Source organism: Rhamphochromis sp. 'chilingali' (genome assembly GCF_963969265.1).
Source record: "Rhamphochromis sp. 'chilingali' genome assembly, chromosome: 16".
Classification (NCBI taxonomy): Eukaryota; Metazoa; Chordata; class Actinopteri; order Cichliformes; family Cichlidae; genus Rhamphochromis; species Rhamphochromis sp. 'chilingali'.
The window spans coordinates 10,323,599-10,339,023 of NC_137943.1; the positions used below are offsets into that span (position 1 = coordinate 10,323,599).

Genomic DNA, 15,425 nt, shown 5'->3' on the forward strand with positions numbered 1-15,425 from the left:
GTAACTACTGATTTATTATGGCATATGTCACTATAATCTTACAGCTGGAGCTGGAACAGCAGCTTCTGTACAGCTGGGGAGCTTTATCCACAATAATATAGTATAATACACTGCTTGAAAAAAAAGGGAACATGTGATCATCACAGTACAAGAAATAAAAAGTTAAAAACGTTATAAAGCACTGAGTCCATTCCCCTTTGTTTGTGCAGGTACACTAGTGAGGCAATAAGAAAGCAATCCCAGCAAAAAGGGTCTGGTTTTGCAGGTAGTGGCCAAAGACCGCAGCCCTGCCCTCTTCCCTTCTGACTGATTTTTCTGTAGTTTTGCTTTTTAATCTGTTTTCTTGTCACTGTCTGTAGGTGGTTTCGCAAGTCGGTTTGCTACATCTCCCAACAGAGCGTGTGGATAAGATGCCATGCTGTGACACAAGGAGAGTTGGATAGGCCCGTATAATGGCATAAACCCATCAGCAGGACTGGTTTCTGCTCCTTTGCGTGAGGAAAAACAGCAGGAGCACTGCCAGAGCCTTATAAAATGACCTGCAGCAGGCTACTCATGTGCATGTTTCTGACCAAACTGTCAAAAACAGACTCCATGAGCACGGTATGAGGCCCCAGCATCCTTTAGTGGGACCTGTGTTCACAGCTCAGCACCATGCAGCCGGTCTTTGCCTGAGAACAACAGATCTGCCAGGTCCATCACTGTCACCCAAATGAGAGCAGGTTCATGCTGAGCACATGTGACAGGTGTGAAAGAGTCTGGAGATGGCAGGACAAACCTTGTGATGCTTGTAACATCATCTGTGAAGCAAACAGGGCACCAGTGGCAGACCAGTCAGTTCTGGTGTTCTCTGGGGGCATGCCAATCAAGCTGCCCAGTACTGTTACCCCAATGGAGTCCAGTTCAGCATATATTAGATTCATACTTTAAAATCTGCAAGAACAATATGAAACTATGAAGGCACTATATTTACAAATAATATATCCGGGTACAGGTTCTGTACTCTGGCCCTATACATGCTCACATCCAACAATGTTGGGCATTACTAGATTTGCAGATTACAATAGCATTGGTGTGGAGACACCAGAGGAGCCAATATATTTATCCATGTTATGGATTTACTTATCTACAAAAGGCATGAAAATACCTTTTAGTGCTTCTTAGGCACCTTTATACTATGCATGTAAATAGGTTTTGATTTTGTTTACTGACATTAGGTTTATCATTCATAAATACCTGACTTTTGTGTCCTCCTTAGTTAAGTTCCTCCTCCATTTGCAGTCTGTAATATAATATTGTGTTATTGACGGACAGATCCTGATCACAGAGTAACTATGCATGTAAACTTGTGCAATCTTAGACTGAAATTTTTAGTGGAACCAAAACTCACACCACGACGGGCCTGAGATGAACCACAGCTGGCCTTCCCCTTGTTGTGTTGTTGTTCCCCTTCAGGTTCAGTGCATTATGGAGATGAAACCAGACAGAAAGGGACAGTACTTCAAAGGGCATGAGTGATCACAGAGCTGGGGCAGATGTTTGTGGACTTGTGCTGTTGCCGTCCAGATGGAAATTATGTGGTGCACTCACCAGATATGGATAAGCTATTTGAAAAAATATTTTCTTGCAGTTTAAAAGTTTCCTTTGTTGTTTTTGCTTTGTTGGTGTGCTAAAAAGGTATCAGCATAAGTTGTACTTACAGATAGTGAAGTAAAAGAAGAAAAAAAGAAAAAAAAGAGGACCCTTGTCACAGTGAAACTAAAAGATCTTTAGAAGATGTTTTCTTGGGAGCAGTCTTTAAATGCTGACTTGTTGCTTTTTGTCATTTTCAGACTCAACAGAGTCAAACGAGCTGGAAAGCCGTCACTCACTCTCAAGCACCCACCCACGCACTCAACTTCAATTTCAGGTTATTATTCCCCTAAATTAAGGGGTACGCATGATCCAAATGACGGTTTTAGAGGATTAACGACAGGAAACAGCCCGTTCCTTCTTTTTAAACTCAGCACCTGCTGCTGTCATGTTCTAAGTTTCTCAACTGCACATGTCAAGTAGTCTTCAGTAATAACTGGTACAAAAAGAAAAAGATTTTTTAAAAAGAGACAGTGCTGATGCTGTTTTTTAAAGAGTTTCACTGAGGAAGTGAAAGTGCTACTTTATGAAAACATTATGCTCAAATAGGTTCAATTTTTTTTTACTAAAAACGCTGACCTTTCTGTAATCTTGCAGATTTTAGCCAGGGCCTCACTGGTGAGAATGAAAATGACAGTTAACAAAAGCAAAATTGAAACAAAGTAAAGTAGATGTAATATCATCTGCCATAAAAAAGCACCAAAGCATGCCACAACCGAACCAAAAACAAAAACGCTGTTTAATATATCACATTTAATTTCATTCAACTGCACACTTTTGCATCATATGTAGCTACAACTGGATTTGAGACTTCCTTTATAAAAAACAAACACAAACACAAAAAAACAGGATGGAAAAACTTACAAAAGAGCGTTATTTTGTCAATTAATAAGGAATCATATAATGACAGACGGACCAGTTCGACCGGTCCTGTGATGAAGCTGAGAAATCTTTAGAGCGATAGTGGCAAGGGGTGCCAGCATCACCTGTCCAAAACAAGGATGGCACAATTAGAGACTCATGCACCTTGCTGCCATATGTAAAATCATCCAAACAACCACAGAGCAGTAACACTGTTCCTTTTCACCACACAGCGCTACATTTCATTTAAAAAGAGTTTCTGCTTAGTGATTCAAAGGTTTGTCTTTTTTGCCTGTTCTGGTCAAAATGCAGTTTTCACTTTTAGATACTCCACCTGTGCATCCCCAAAAACGTGTTCTTTCTCGTAGCTGTCGAGATAGATTTGAACTGTTGCCCCATCAAAACTGGTCCCACTGAGTCTGTAGATGATTCGAGAACCATCAGAGAAGATTATCCGCAGCCCCTGCAGTGAAGACAGCCCAGCGCAGACTGAGATACATTTTTTTAGGGTTTGCAAACACAGCTGAGAGGCTCTGATGCTGACAAATCGCATACATTATGCATCTGTGTATACCGCAAGACTATCATTACAGAAAAATGCACCACAGTGTTTTTCATGTACCTGGTTCCTGGAAATGGTGCCGTCTACCGGGTCTGCATACTCAAAGCTGTCTGCTTTCTCCACCTGGTAGATTTTGTCTTCCACAGCAAATCTTTGCCTCACAAAGGTCTTGTCGGTGATTGTGATCTCCAAATCCTCCATCATTTCACATGCTGCATCTATGTCTACATTCTCGTAGTCATACCTGGGCAAAATGTAAAGAGTAGAAACAAAAATCTAATGAGAAAAAAAAGGCTACATAAATAAATAAATAATAAACTAACAGGTACTTATTATTGATTATTGATGCCTTATTTTACATATGTTTTGTGATGTGGCTTAATTTGTGTTGATAATGAATATTTTGTAATCAAAAGTGAGTCAGTACAGACAATACTAATACTAATATTACTACTAATAATATTCTCATGTTAAATGTTCTGTCATACAGTGCAATGCCACATATGTTCCACTAGGTGTCAGTAATGTTCTACATGTGTCTTCACATGTCTCGTCGACCCACCTGTTACAGCTTCATCTGTATCAATGACACAATTTCTGCTTAACTATATTTCAGCCTCTTAGAACAAACAAATAAGCAAACAAATAAAATAAAAAAACTTTATCACATAACCTCAGTAATAATACGGTGTTTTTTTAGTGTGTCCACATCTCACCTGGTGAAGTAGTTTCTTCCATATTTTAGCCAGTGGTCCTTAACTAAATCTTCCACACTCTTCTTTCTGGTGGCCAGGATAGACAGCCATGCCAGCACAGCCCAAAGCCCATCCTTCTCACGAATATGGTCTCCTCCTGAAGCGTGAAGTGGAATTAGGTTGACAGTGTTGAGAAAACATAAAACAAAAGCCCAGAATCAGAATCCTCGTCTTCTTTGATTTAGTTACTTGGCACGGACACGCAGTACCTGTACCAAAGCTTTCCTCTCCACACAAAGACAGCATGCCTGCATCCATGAGGTTCCCAAAGAACTTCCAGGCAGTGGGAGTTTCATATAGCTCGATTTTCGTTGCCTTGGCTACTCTGAAGGAAATACAATGAAAGAGTATTCTAAGGCAGTTTGTTTTGATGGTGATATTTGAAAAGCAGGCCACACGTTTACCTGTCTAATGCCGCACTTGTGGGCATAGTACGAGCAAAACCTCTCACCCCTGCATGCTGAAAGTACGGGATGCAAAAAATGTTGTCAGCAATCACAGCCACGGAGTCAGATGGGGTGACGAAGAAGCCATGTTTACCAAGGATCATGTTCTGGTCCTAGAAAGCAGAAAGAGGTTTCTCAGGCCCAAGGAAATGTCTTTTGAAGCTGCATTTTTATATTACATATATTCTTGTAATGTTTGAAAAAAACCAAACAAACAAGTAAAAAGCAGAAATAATAACTCGGTAAGCCCACCCCATCGGCATCAAATGCTGCACCAAAATCATACTGTCCGTCTCGCATGCTGTCAACCAGATCTGTAGCGTATATGGGGTTAGGGTCTGGGTGTTGACCTCCAAAATCCTCCTTAGGGACACAGTTAATGGCAGAACTGGCAGGACAACCCAACTCAACACACAGTATTCTCCTCACGTAGGGTCCTACCGCTGCAGAGCGGACAGGTGAGAGAGGACAAAGATGAACTAGGCAGATCTGGTGTTGCACAAAGTATTTTAAAACAACAACAAGGAGAAAACTGAGGCTCACAGTGCTTCAGCCCTGACGTTTTGTTTCAGTGTTTGGGGACGCTCAAAATAGATTTAGTAATCTAATGAGAGTAAAGTCACAGATCTGACAACCCAATGTTACCTCTCCCAGAATAGAACAGAGCCTCAAACATTTATCTCATTATTATCTCCATTTTTCTGTAATATTGTTAAGCTTCTCTTTTACGTTGCTGACATGAATGTGAGAAATATGGAAATCATATAGATTTGAATAGCATCATGCTTCATAAGAAAATGAGTTAAAGAACTTGCTGGAGTTGCGTACAAATATAACTATGACATTATACGATAAATGAGTTAGTTATGAGAGCATTTTCTCTGACCTCCGTGCAAGGCATCCAGTCTTATCTTGAAGTGGTTCTTGCCAGACAGAAGCTCCTTCAGAGCAGCAAAGTCAAAGATGTTCCTCAGCATGTTAGCGTAGGACTCCACAGAGTCTACGATTTCCACTGCACAAATCAGAAACAAAACTCTATCCATCATCAGGGAAAGAGATACATAAATACACTTACAATACGCCTTTCACAAAGAAAAAAGACAATATGTGTAATTGTACCTGCAAAGAATATATCTGGTCAGTCATATAACTAGCCTCATATCCCTTTTCCCCCCGCATGCTCATTAATTTCGATGATGAATGAGAGACTAACATTAATGCTCTAGTTCACCTGTGAATGGCTTGAACTTGTTCTCCAGGTCAAAGGTCTGTTTTCCCATAGTTGTCAGATCCACTTGTAGTCCAGGGCAGGTGGCAAACTCCTCAATGGTCCTGCTGATCTGAAAGATCTTGTTTGTGACTGCTTCGTTGGCTGGGCCTGGATGAGGCAGAAGAAGCCTGGTTTTATGATGACAGTGTAAAATTACAGTATTGTAACAGTAGAAAAATCTTCTATTGACAGGAATAGCGATACTGAATATTGTGTGTTGTTTTGATGTGTTTGAACTTTGTTCCAGATTTGTGCCAATACAAGCATCACATTTTCTCTGTGTCTGAGCCACATATCCGAATGAGGCCTTATTAAATGCCTGACTTCTCCTGTATCACTATTTTGCACTTGGCCATTGCGACTGCATGCTTTCTTCTCTCAAGTTACCATACCTCCATTTGCAGTATTAAACTTAATGCCAAAGTCTCCATCAGGTCCACCGGGGTTGTGGCTGGCAGTGAGAACGATGCCTCCGATGGCTTTGCATTTCCTGATCATACAGGAGACGGCTGGCGTGGACATTATCCCGTGGTGTCCAATGATCAGACGACCCACCTGGGGAAAAGTCACATAGGCGTTTTTTACTTGGGTGAGAAAATTACGTATCTTGATATATCAGCGTGAGGCAGGGGTGGGAATAGCAGTAAATATCAGGTTTGTCACAGGTCTTGTCAGAAGTAAATAGGATATTTTATTTCACAAACGGCACTTGCGGCACACCAAGAGCAAGTTCTATCAGTAAATGGTGACTGAATGTAATGGTGGCGGATGTTTCTCTGCCAATAAGACTTAAGCCTTGCTTTCATTAATCTCCCAGGAAAAGGATCAGTTATGCTACTAAAACAAGGGGATACCCTCCCCACCCCCACCTCCCCGACCCCAGGTAGCTCAGATTATGTTTGCGGGAAGGGTCCTATTATTAGAGGAGGAGAAAAAAAGGTCATAGAGGGAGTGATGGAGAGCATTCCCTCGACACGGAGAACTCTGGGACTTGGAAGTGTTTCAAAGTGACATTTCCGATATTTATTATTAGATCGGATATTAGATACTGAACAGAGATTAGTGTAATATCTAGTCAGTATCTTATATCCATATGCAATTTATCATTTAATTTAAAAGTTACAATTATTTTTTAAAAAATATAATTACATCAAAATTATGTTTTTTTGTTTTTTTCTACTTTTTGATTATAGTTTGGACAGTAAAAGCAAAAGTCACAGGTTGCAGTTGACATGAAGGTACAATTGCTGACAAAGAGATAATAAGTTACTGGGGCAGGTGACACTGACACACATGCAGTTATCTGCTCATGTGCACACTCACCTGCCAGCATGCACACACAAACAAGGTAAGCAAGCCCTTACACATGGTGACACTGACCCCATTGGCAGCTGCCATCTGCACAATGACCTGAGTAGCCGTTCGATTGAAGAAGCGTCCGTCTCCCCCCACCACCATGGTTGAACCCTGGCGATCGCGCAGGTCAATGGAAGAGAAGACACTCTGGATGAAGTTGTGAAGGTAGTTCCTTCTGGACTGGAACACATAGACCTTTTTCCTCAGGCCGTTGGTGCTGGGTCGCTGGTCTGGGTAGGGGGCTGTAGGGACAGTCAAGACCTGCAGAGGGCTGTTGTCCATTGTTTCAAAATAAAGGTCTAACTTAATGCTGCAGCACAGACAGCGAAGGGGAACTTGTTATTTAGAGGGATATCCCCTGTCAGCTGACATGAGGAATGGTACGAAGGAGCAGAATGGAAAGGCAAGAGTTTGACTCCTCCTATTATTTCACTGGAAGCAGAGGGTGCTTGTGCAGCCTAAAATAACCTTCCAAACTAATGTGTGTGCAGAGGCAGGCAGAGTAACTGAAGAAGCTGCTTCACACATGTGCAGGGAGATCACTGTCAAGTCTGCATGGCAAAACACAAAGAAGTGTGTGTGTGTGTGTGTGTGTGTGTGTGTGTGTGTGTGTGTGTGTGTGTGTGTGTGTGTGTGTGTGTGTGTGTGTTTAGGTGTGGTTGTCGTGTGAATGGTTTGTCTATTTGTTTAGTCCTGCAGCTGTGATTAGACTCATTATGCATAAAAGAAGTATGACCTCTGTCATCAAAGTCATGTCTCACACTATCTCAGGGGAGGATATTTCTCGTTTTTAATGCTGTTTGTGGAAGCAAACCGTGGGACAAGCAGTCAGAGTGTAATCGGGAACACACATGTGAGTTTTTAAGGAAGTATCAGTTTTCACATTAGACATACTTCATGGTGCAATCAAATCTCAGTGAAGTCATCTGCACGCGATGGAACAAGACTGCCCTCTGGAGTTTACTGAGCCCTCCTGACCAATCAGTAGAAAAAAAGTTCAGCCTTTTGAAATATTTGTTCAAAAGTCAGTGTGCCATGTGAAATAAATAAATAAATAAACATTTATGGTGGCATTTGGTGGCAGCACGGTGGCACGGTGGTTAGCACTGTTGCCGCACAGCAAGAAGGTCCTGCGTTCGATTCCACCATCAGGCCGGGGTCTTTCTGTGTGGAGTTTGCATGTTCTCCCCGTGTTTGCGTGGGTTCTCTCCGGGTACTCCTGCTTCCTCCCACCGTCCAAAGACATGCAGCTTGTGGGGATAGGTTAATTGATTAATCCAAATTGTCACTAGGTGTGAATGTGCGAGTGAGTGTGAATGGTTGTCTGTCCCTGTGTATTAGCCCTGCGACAGACTGGCGACCTGTCCAGGGTGTACCCCGCCTTTCACCCTATGACAGCTGGGATAGGCTCCAGCGCCCCCCGCGACCCTGAAAAGGATAAGCGGATGGATGGATGGACATTTATTTGTTTTGTCTGCATAAATTTGGGTTCTGTTTTATTTTTTTGTTACTGAAAAAATGTGAAAATCCAACTAAAATGTATTTATTTTGAAGTTATTTAAAATGTACTTACTTAAAACAATGCAAAAAAATACATTAAATATTAAAACCACTACAGCATGGATTTAATTATTTATTTGTTTAATGGGAGACATAAAAAATTCACCTTACTTTATGGGAGCTTGAGGTCTTTGTTGATATATCAAACAAATTGGCCCCTCCTCCCACCCCTTACCAGAAATTAGTTTGTTGCGTCAGGGTAACAGTGTGCTATAAAGGTACCAAAATGTTACCGTTTTCTCAGACTCATGCAACAAAATCAGGCAATCATATGGTTAAGAGTTTCAGTGTGTGTGACACTGAATGTCCTGTATGAGAAGCTTATGAAACAGAGTTGGATATGATATTTATATTATTTGACTTTTAGAGTATCATTGCATCCTGGTACCTTACATCTCACTGCATAACATCCTCTCCAAGCACCTGAACACACTTCATTTACTACACACGCACATTATATATGTATGACCCTCAGCTAACCTCGGATCTCCTCATTTGTCCTCAGACCTGATTCCAGGATACTCTTACTCATGCTCGCTCTCATCCAGTTCATTGTTCTCACTGTAATGTGTCACATGTAAACACATTCTTTCCTTCCATAAAAGCTTCGTGTACCCATTTCCTGTAAGTTGATACAAATTCATGTTAGTGTTTGGTTTGCCTGTTTATATTTATATATCCCACCAGTCAAAATGTCAGAACAACTTTTCTTCCTTACAACTCCACAAAATGATGCCTGTTGTTAAATTATATGGATTTCCTCCAACAATTCTACTTCATCTGTAACGACTCTTATATATAAAGCAAAATTAAGCTCTCAATTTTTCTCCAACACAGTTTTAATCCATTACAATTCTGACAACAGCAGTGACAAAAATTTATGCGTTTAGCATTTCAGAAGTGAATAAATTCCAGTTTTTAAAGTCTTCTATAACAGTTATTTGATTTTTGTGATAATAACAAATATATCAAACAAGGAACCTATTAATCACAACAAAAGCTGACACTTTTAGATGCTGCTCTTGTTACATAAAAAAGGTCAGCATGAAAAACATATAGAAACAATTCAAGAAGAGATTGTGGAGCCTCATATATGCATCCAACTTTTTCCTTTCTATGTCATGATCCAGTCAAGGGATCCTTCCCAAATTGTCAGGGGTCAGTGAGTAAATGTGACCCAATATAAAAACTGTTCATATGTGACTGTTTCTTCTCTATGATCTGATCCTTGTAACATATAAATAAAAACAGAATGTAATTATTTGCAAATCTCTTAAACCCCATTTTATTCACAAATAAAATCATATCAAGTATGCATATGGAGTAAATGTATAATTTTAAGTAATACATGAGCTCATTTTGAATTTAATGGAAGCAACATTTCTAAAAAAGTTGGGAACGGGGCAGGAAAAAGCTGTAAGCATATGTGGTATCGGAAAGAAACAGCTGGAGGAACATTTTGCAACTAATTATGTTAATTAGTGACAGGTCAGTAACACACTGGGTAAAACTCTGTGACAAATTGTGGAAACTGTGAAGACTCTCACCATCTGCAGTAAATGAGAAAATCAAGAGATTTGGGGAAACCTGGAGGAATCGCTGCTGCCAATGACAAAAATCAGTATTGGATGCCGTGATTGTCAGCACCTCAGATGGCACTGAATTAAGAACAGACATGACCCTGTTATAGAAATGGATCAGATCAGAGAAGTTCAAGTTCAGTTCAAGTTCAAGGTTCTTTATTTGTCACATGCAGGAAGGACGTCTGATTCAGGGGAAGTCAATTTTTGGGAGGTGCCACATGATAGATGGAGATCTGGGTCAATTTGAAAGAAGACGCCTCTTACCTGACATCCCCTGGATCCCTCTCCTACATTCAGTCCACTCCTTTAGTTTCATGTGAAGATATCTCACATTCAGGTTAGTGTCTCCACAGGTGCTGAACCAGCATCCACTTAGAAAATGATAGAAAGCGCATACTGTGAAGACAATAGTAGACAACAAGCATTCATTATTCCTATTATCTCATTCAGTTTATTCACATGGGATGCAAATCCCATGGGAATAAAACATGGGTATTACATGTGCATCTGCTGTAACCAACTGGTTTTCTGGTGGGCACAGCTGGTGTCCTGATGGTTGTTATGGTTCCTATACTTTGTGGAAAACATCACGCCTGTGAGGTTGTTCATGGGTCAGGCAGATTTCCAGACACGTGCGTGAGGTGAATGGTGTAGTTGCTTGTTGGCCCATCAAGGTAAAAATCTGTATTCGATGAAGCATCTGTTCTGTCTCAAGTCCTCCAGATCTATGTGAAGGACAGAGTTGCCTGAAGAGGATAGAGACTGAATCCTCCTGAGACAAAGCCAGAACTCCTCTGTGTGCACGAGAGAGAGATTTGGAGGCTCAGAGCCAACATGGTTTAACAAGTAAACATGAAAAGTGACGCAGACAAAGATGCTCACAGGGGTGCAGGCACCCTGTGTTAGTCACAGAGATTATAAAATTACATGATAATGATAGTAATGATGATAAGAATCAAATGTGGAATTTGAGAATTTATTTTCTCTGTAAAATCTCACCTCCATAATCTCCAAAACCATTTTCATACTTTTACTGATCAAAATTTACTGAACCATCCTTTCTCTTGCTCCATGGTCTAAGTTGAAAACATAGAGAAGAGGGGATTTAAATTTATAGCTTTTATATTTGCACGGTTTTTAAAACCTTTTTTGGCTGGTCACCACTCATTAATAAATGAGTAATGATCCTTCGGTAATGACGGAGCGCTATTTTGTTTTTCTGAAGTAGAGCTCCCCTGATTCATCGAGTACTTCATCAAACAATAATTAGTTTGCACTACTTAATGCCTCACACCTCCCAGACAGGATTTTTGGCTTTTCTTTGCCTTGTATACAGTATTACACAAATTTGGGATGTACAAATCAAACAATGTGGTGATATTGTGACTGGTGACAATTTCATACTGTATGTGTTAAATTAACCAATAACCCGTTACTGATAAATAACTATCTTTAGAGGTCTTATTCTTTTTTGTAATTGTTAGTAGCGGAGTCTATATTTATCAATCGCATTCATTTAGCCCTTATTTGCACAGTTCTCTCATGAAACTGTATTAATGACATGCTGAAAACCACAGGAAATATCCTGGACACGCTTGTAAATGATGAGCATTCGAGGTCTGATTGAATATTTCAGGTTTTTAATAACACATTACAGATATCAAACCATTAAGTCGCTCACAACATCACCTTAAGCTTCATTATCCATATTATTGATTGTTTTGGTCCTGCTGGTAGAGCCTGAGGTCAGGTAAGGGGTGAGTGTTGGAGCTTCAGCGCTGAAGGTTTCTGGCATCTTCTCAATGGTCTCCTGGGCTAGCTAACATGTTGGCTGTCAGCTGTGGAAAATTGTCAGAAAAACCTTTGGCTTGCAGAAAAAAATCTTCTCACTGACTCTATGTAGAAATCTTCAAAAGCTTTTTCAGTGAAATGTATAAAGCACTACAGCACTGGCTCAGATGATCAGCATCTCAGTAAGATTTAGATTTGGAGACTGGAGGCTGCACATGCTTGTATGTGCGCACATATCACAGTATAATTCATGGACATGGTCAGAAACAATACTTAGGCTGTGACAGTCAAACAATGCTCAGTCAGTACAAAACACCCCAAGTGTGCCAAGAAAACATCCCCCACATCATTACACCACCACCATATCTAACCATTAACCCAAGGCAGGATGGATCCATGCTCTCATGAGCTTCACGCTGCTTTCAGCAGCTGAAATCGAGACTCATCAGAACTGGCAACCTTTTTCTGATCTTCTATTGTCCAATTTTGGTGAGTTTGTTGAATTGTAGACTCCATTTCCTGTTCTTAGCTAACAGGGTAGACCCCCCAGTGTGATCTTCTGCTGCTTTAGAGATGCTTTTGCCAGGTACTTGGAGATGATTACAACTAAAGTTGCGTTTGAGTGGAATGTATTCACTCTGACTGAAGTGACGACAGGAGGTGAATCATGCATTTTATTTTCTTAGTTAGCTAAACCCTTCCCAGCGTTATGCACATTTGTTATGGATGAAGAGTCACCACCAAACAAAACAATCATAAGATGCCATTCATTTTTACTGAGGTCTCTATTATTTACCTTTTCTTCTAGAATATTGATCTTTTTCCTCTGGTAGATGAGCTGGTCACTCAGTTCCCTCACGGCCTTCAGCAGCTGTGTAATGCTTTGCTCCTGGCTCTGGATCACCTCCTGATCAGGGATGAATGTTGAAAAAAAAGAATGATTGTTAATAATAATATAGTATTGTGAGCTTGTATAACAGCATTCAAACACTGAGAGAATAGATGGAAAACAAAGATTATTGTAGTAGCCAAAAAGCATAAAGGTTGTCTGATTTATTTTAGAGTTTATTGTTGCACAATACTGTTGCAGTGATCTTTTTTTTTTTTTACCTCAGCAAAGGACAGAAACATCAAGTGCAGGTTTTCTTTCTAACAACGGGTTACTCACCCTAAGGCTATTGATCTCTGCTGCTCGTTCACTCGGCACAAGGCCAAGTGACAGACTGCTCAGTTTCTCCTCGAGGCCCTCCACTTTATTCTGCAGTTGACTTTTCTCCTGCAGGATACTGTTCATCTTGGAGCTGATCTCTTCAGAAAAGCCCCTGAGTTCTTCATTGTTGGCCATTAACACAGTAACAGTACTCTTCAGTTCTTCTTCTGTCACCTTGATTTCGCTGGCCAGCACTGACAGCTGGCTGAAAGAGCGATTGAAGATGTTGAGTTTTTGGAAGATATCATTTATCTGTCCCTTTGTTTTCTGTGCAAACTGCCGCAGGCTCTGACCCATTTGGAGGAGGCCATTTGCCGGGAGATACACGTCATCCAAAGCAACAAAGCGGGACTGACTTTCAGCAGGAGCCTCGAGGTGGAGGACCGGAGGTTCCTCTTCGCCACAGAGGGCAGGAACACAAGCAGCAGCCAGGGCAAACACAAAAACAATTCGTGTTATTCTCATACCTCGCTCTGTGACGGGATGAAGAGTTCCTGAGTGAAGATCCAGAGCTTTATACTCTGTCTGATATCAGATTAATGATTACCACATTAGCTGAATCAACATCTTTCTACAGAATGTAGTTTTCTCCTCTCAGGGACTGTTGAAAGTCTGTTTGGAACTTATGCTTTATTCAAATTTTAAAGATTAGTATGTAAGTGTTATCGTCACTTGGGATGATACAACAGCATTCATTCACAGAATAACACAAAAATCATAATTGTTGCTAAATCTATATATAATACATCTATAAATTATATAGATGTGATGTTTGAAGCTAGCGTACAGGACTGTGAAAACCTGTGCAAATGGGAAAATACAGAGATTTTACAATTCTAACAAAGTTGAATGAAATGACTGCCTTTATTCATCAGCACAGTCTGAAATCCCCAAACAATTCTTTAAGTAGTCTTCAGCAATAGTTCTCCCAGCTTCTTGAAGAACATTCAAAGATCTTTGGATTTATTTGGTTCTTAGTCACCAATCCTCGACTGATACCTTTCTATTATGTGTTTTTCTATCCAGGTATGTTTTTAAGCTTCTTCACAGACACCCTTTCACTGAGACCATTTCTGAGGCTTCAGTGAACAGTAAATAGATCATCTGAAAGTCCAGATCCATCTGTCAGATGCTGTGTCAGGTCTTTGATGGATTTTTTCCTATTTCTTAAGGGCATTAATCTGCTGTAGATAGTTTGTTAGGCCTGTCACTTCTTCTTTTGTCTTCCACTTGTCCAGTTTAAAATTTTAAAGGACAGCCTGCACACCATGCTGAGATCTGCTAAGCTTTCAGCTAATAGCTCTTTGAAAATCACCTTGCTGGTACATAAAACACCATTATATGCCTCTCATTTTAAGAAGAAAATGCAAAAGAAAATTTTAGAAAACTAAAGAAATGTAAATAAATGTCTTTTCACTGGAAACTATTAGCAAAGTGCCTAAAGATATAATTTGGTGTATTTTTTGTCTGTGCTTGAAAGATTTATAAGTCAGTGTTAAGTGACTTAAACAAACAAACAAACAAACAAACAAACAGACACAAAGAAAAACTTTGAAAGACTTTCAGAAAACGTGAACTGTTGCTCAAGACCAGCATAGGAAATGGCAAGAAAGTCGGGCTCCTTGGAAACAAAGTATAAAAAAATCGTTTGAACAGAAATCCAGAAATGTTACAGAAATGTTAATGCCTCTTAAAAGTCGTTATTTCATTTAATCTTTCTAAAGATGTTTTCCTCTGAGCCAGGACAGTGTGAGAATGCCTTGAACTAACCTTTAAATAAGGTCGTGGCTGGTCCCCTCTTGTTGTTGCAGTAGTATGGTGGGTCTATTTGTAATTTGTTTTTTAAAAGATGACCCAAATTACACAGGATCAATTAATAACAACTCTGTGGTTTTGAAAGGCCGTATAGATGTGTAACATCACCGAAGATCAAACACCTGTTCCACCAATTCTTTACTCTACACGTCCCCCCAAAAGAAGAAATGTCCCCGTAAGAGATTTAGGTCCCCGACATCAATAATACATGAAACACACACACACACACACACACACACACACACACACACACACACACACACACACACACACACACACACACACACACACACAAGAACGTACGAAAATAACACTCTCAATTGTGGTGGTGCCTGTCAGTTAAATGTTAACTATGACGGTTGTATGGGGGCCACAGTGTGTACACAATAAACTTAGTCCTCAGCCCAGACTTCCACCAAAGGCTCTGCTGTCTGAAAGGTCGATTGTATGTGGGTGTCTGAAACAAAAAAAGAAACTAAACCATTCACAGCCTTTTACATTATGTGTGTATTTGTTTTTTTTGGCTGCCTGTAGCCGAGAAAAAAATGCTATGAAATGTGCCAAACTGAAATAACATCATATCA

At 40.3% G+C, this 15,425-nt stretch overlaps 2 protein-coding genes across 2 annotated transcripts; both read right to left on the reverse strand.

The window, feature by feature from the left end:
• Positions 1 to 2,422: 2,422 nt before the first annotated feature.
• Positions 2,423 to 7,241, reverse strand: LOC308412785 (phosphoglucomutase-1-like). Its single transcript, XM_080907354.1, has 11 exons — positions 6,907 to 7,241; positions 5,919 to 6,081; positions 5,488 to 5,634; positions 5,143 to 5,268; positions 4,509 to 4,699; positions 4,215 to 4,369; positions 4,020 to 4,135; positions 3,772 to 3,907; positions 3,116 to 3,299; positions 2,828 to 2,956; positions 2,423 to 2,618 (listed from the first exon to the last, which is right to left on the reverse strand). The coding sequence occupies exons 1-11, from the start codon at positions 7,162 to 7,164 to the stop codon at positions 2,529 to 2,531; spliced, it is 1,695 nt and encodes a 564-aa protein (XP_080763480.1). The 5' UTR covers positions 7,165 to 7,241; the 3' UTR covers positions 2,423 to 2,528.
• A 4,574-nt stretch (positions 7,242 to 11,815) lies between these two features.
• On the reverse strand, positions 11,816 to 13,491 carry LOC308413048 (angiopoietin-related protein 3-like; the record flags this gene model as incomplete). Its single annotated transcript, XM_080907833.1, has 3 exons — positions 11,816 to 11,863; positions 12,613 to 12,723; positions 12,985 to 13,491. 3 exons carry the CDS (start codon positions 13,489 to 13,491, stop codon positions 11,825 to 11,827), a joined length of 657 nt encoding a protein of 218 aa, XP_080763959.1. The 3' UTR covers positions 11,816 to 11,824.
• Positions 13,492 to 15,425: the final 1,934 nt, after the last annotated feature.

Bases quoted from the DNA above. Each gene is read 5' to 3' on its own strand.
- LOC308412785 (XM_080907354.1), bottom strand. From the start codon at position 7,164: ATGGACAACAGCCCTCTGCAGGTCTTGACTGTCCCTACAGCCCCCTAC. The intron at 6,082-6,906 runs GTCAGTGTCACC...ACTTTTCCCCAG, and splicing joins AGATGGCAGCTGCCAATGGG to GTGGGTCGTCTGATCATTGG. The intron at 2,957-3,115 runs GTACATGAAAAA...TCTTCACTGCAG, and splicing joins GCACCATTTCCAGGAACCAG to GGGCTGCGGATAATCTTCTC.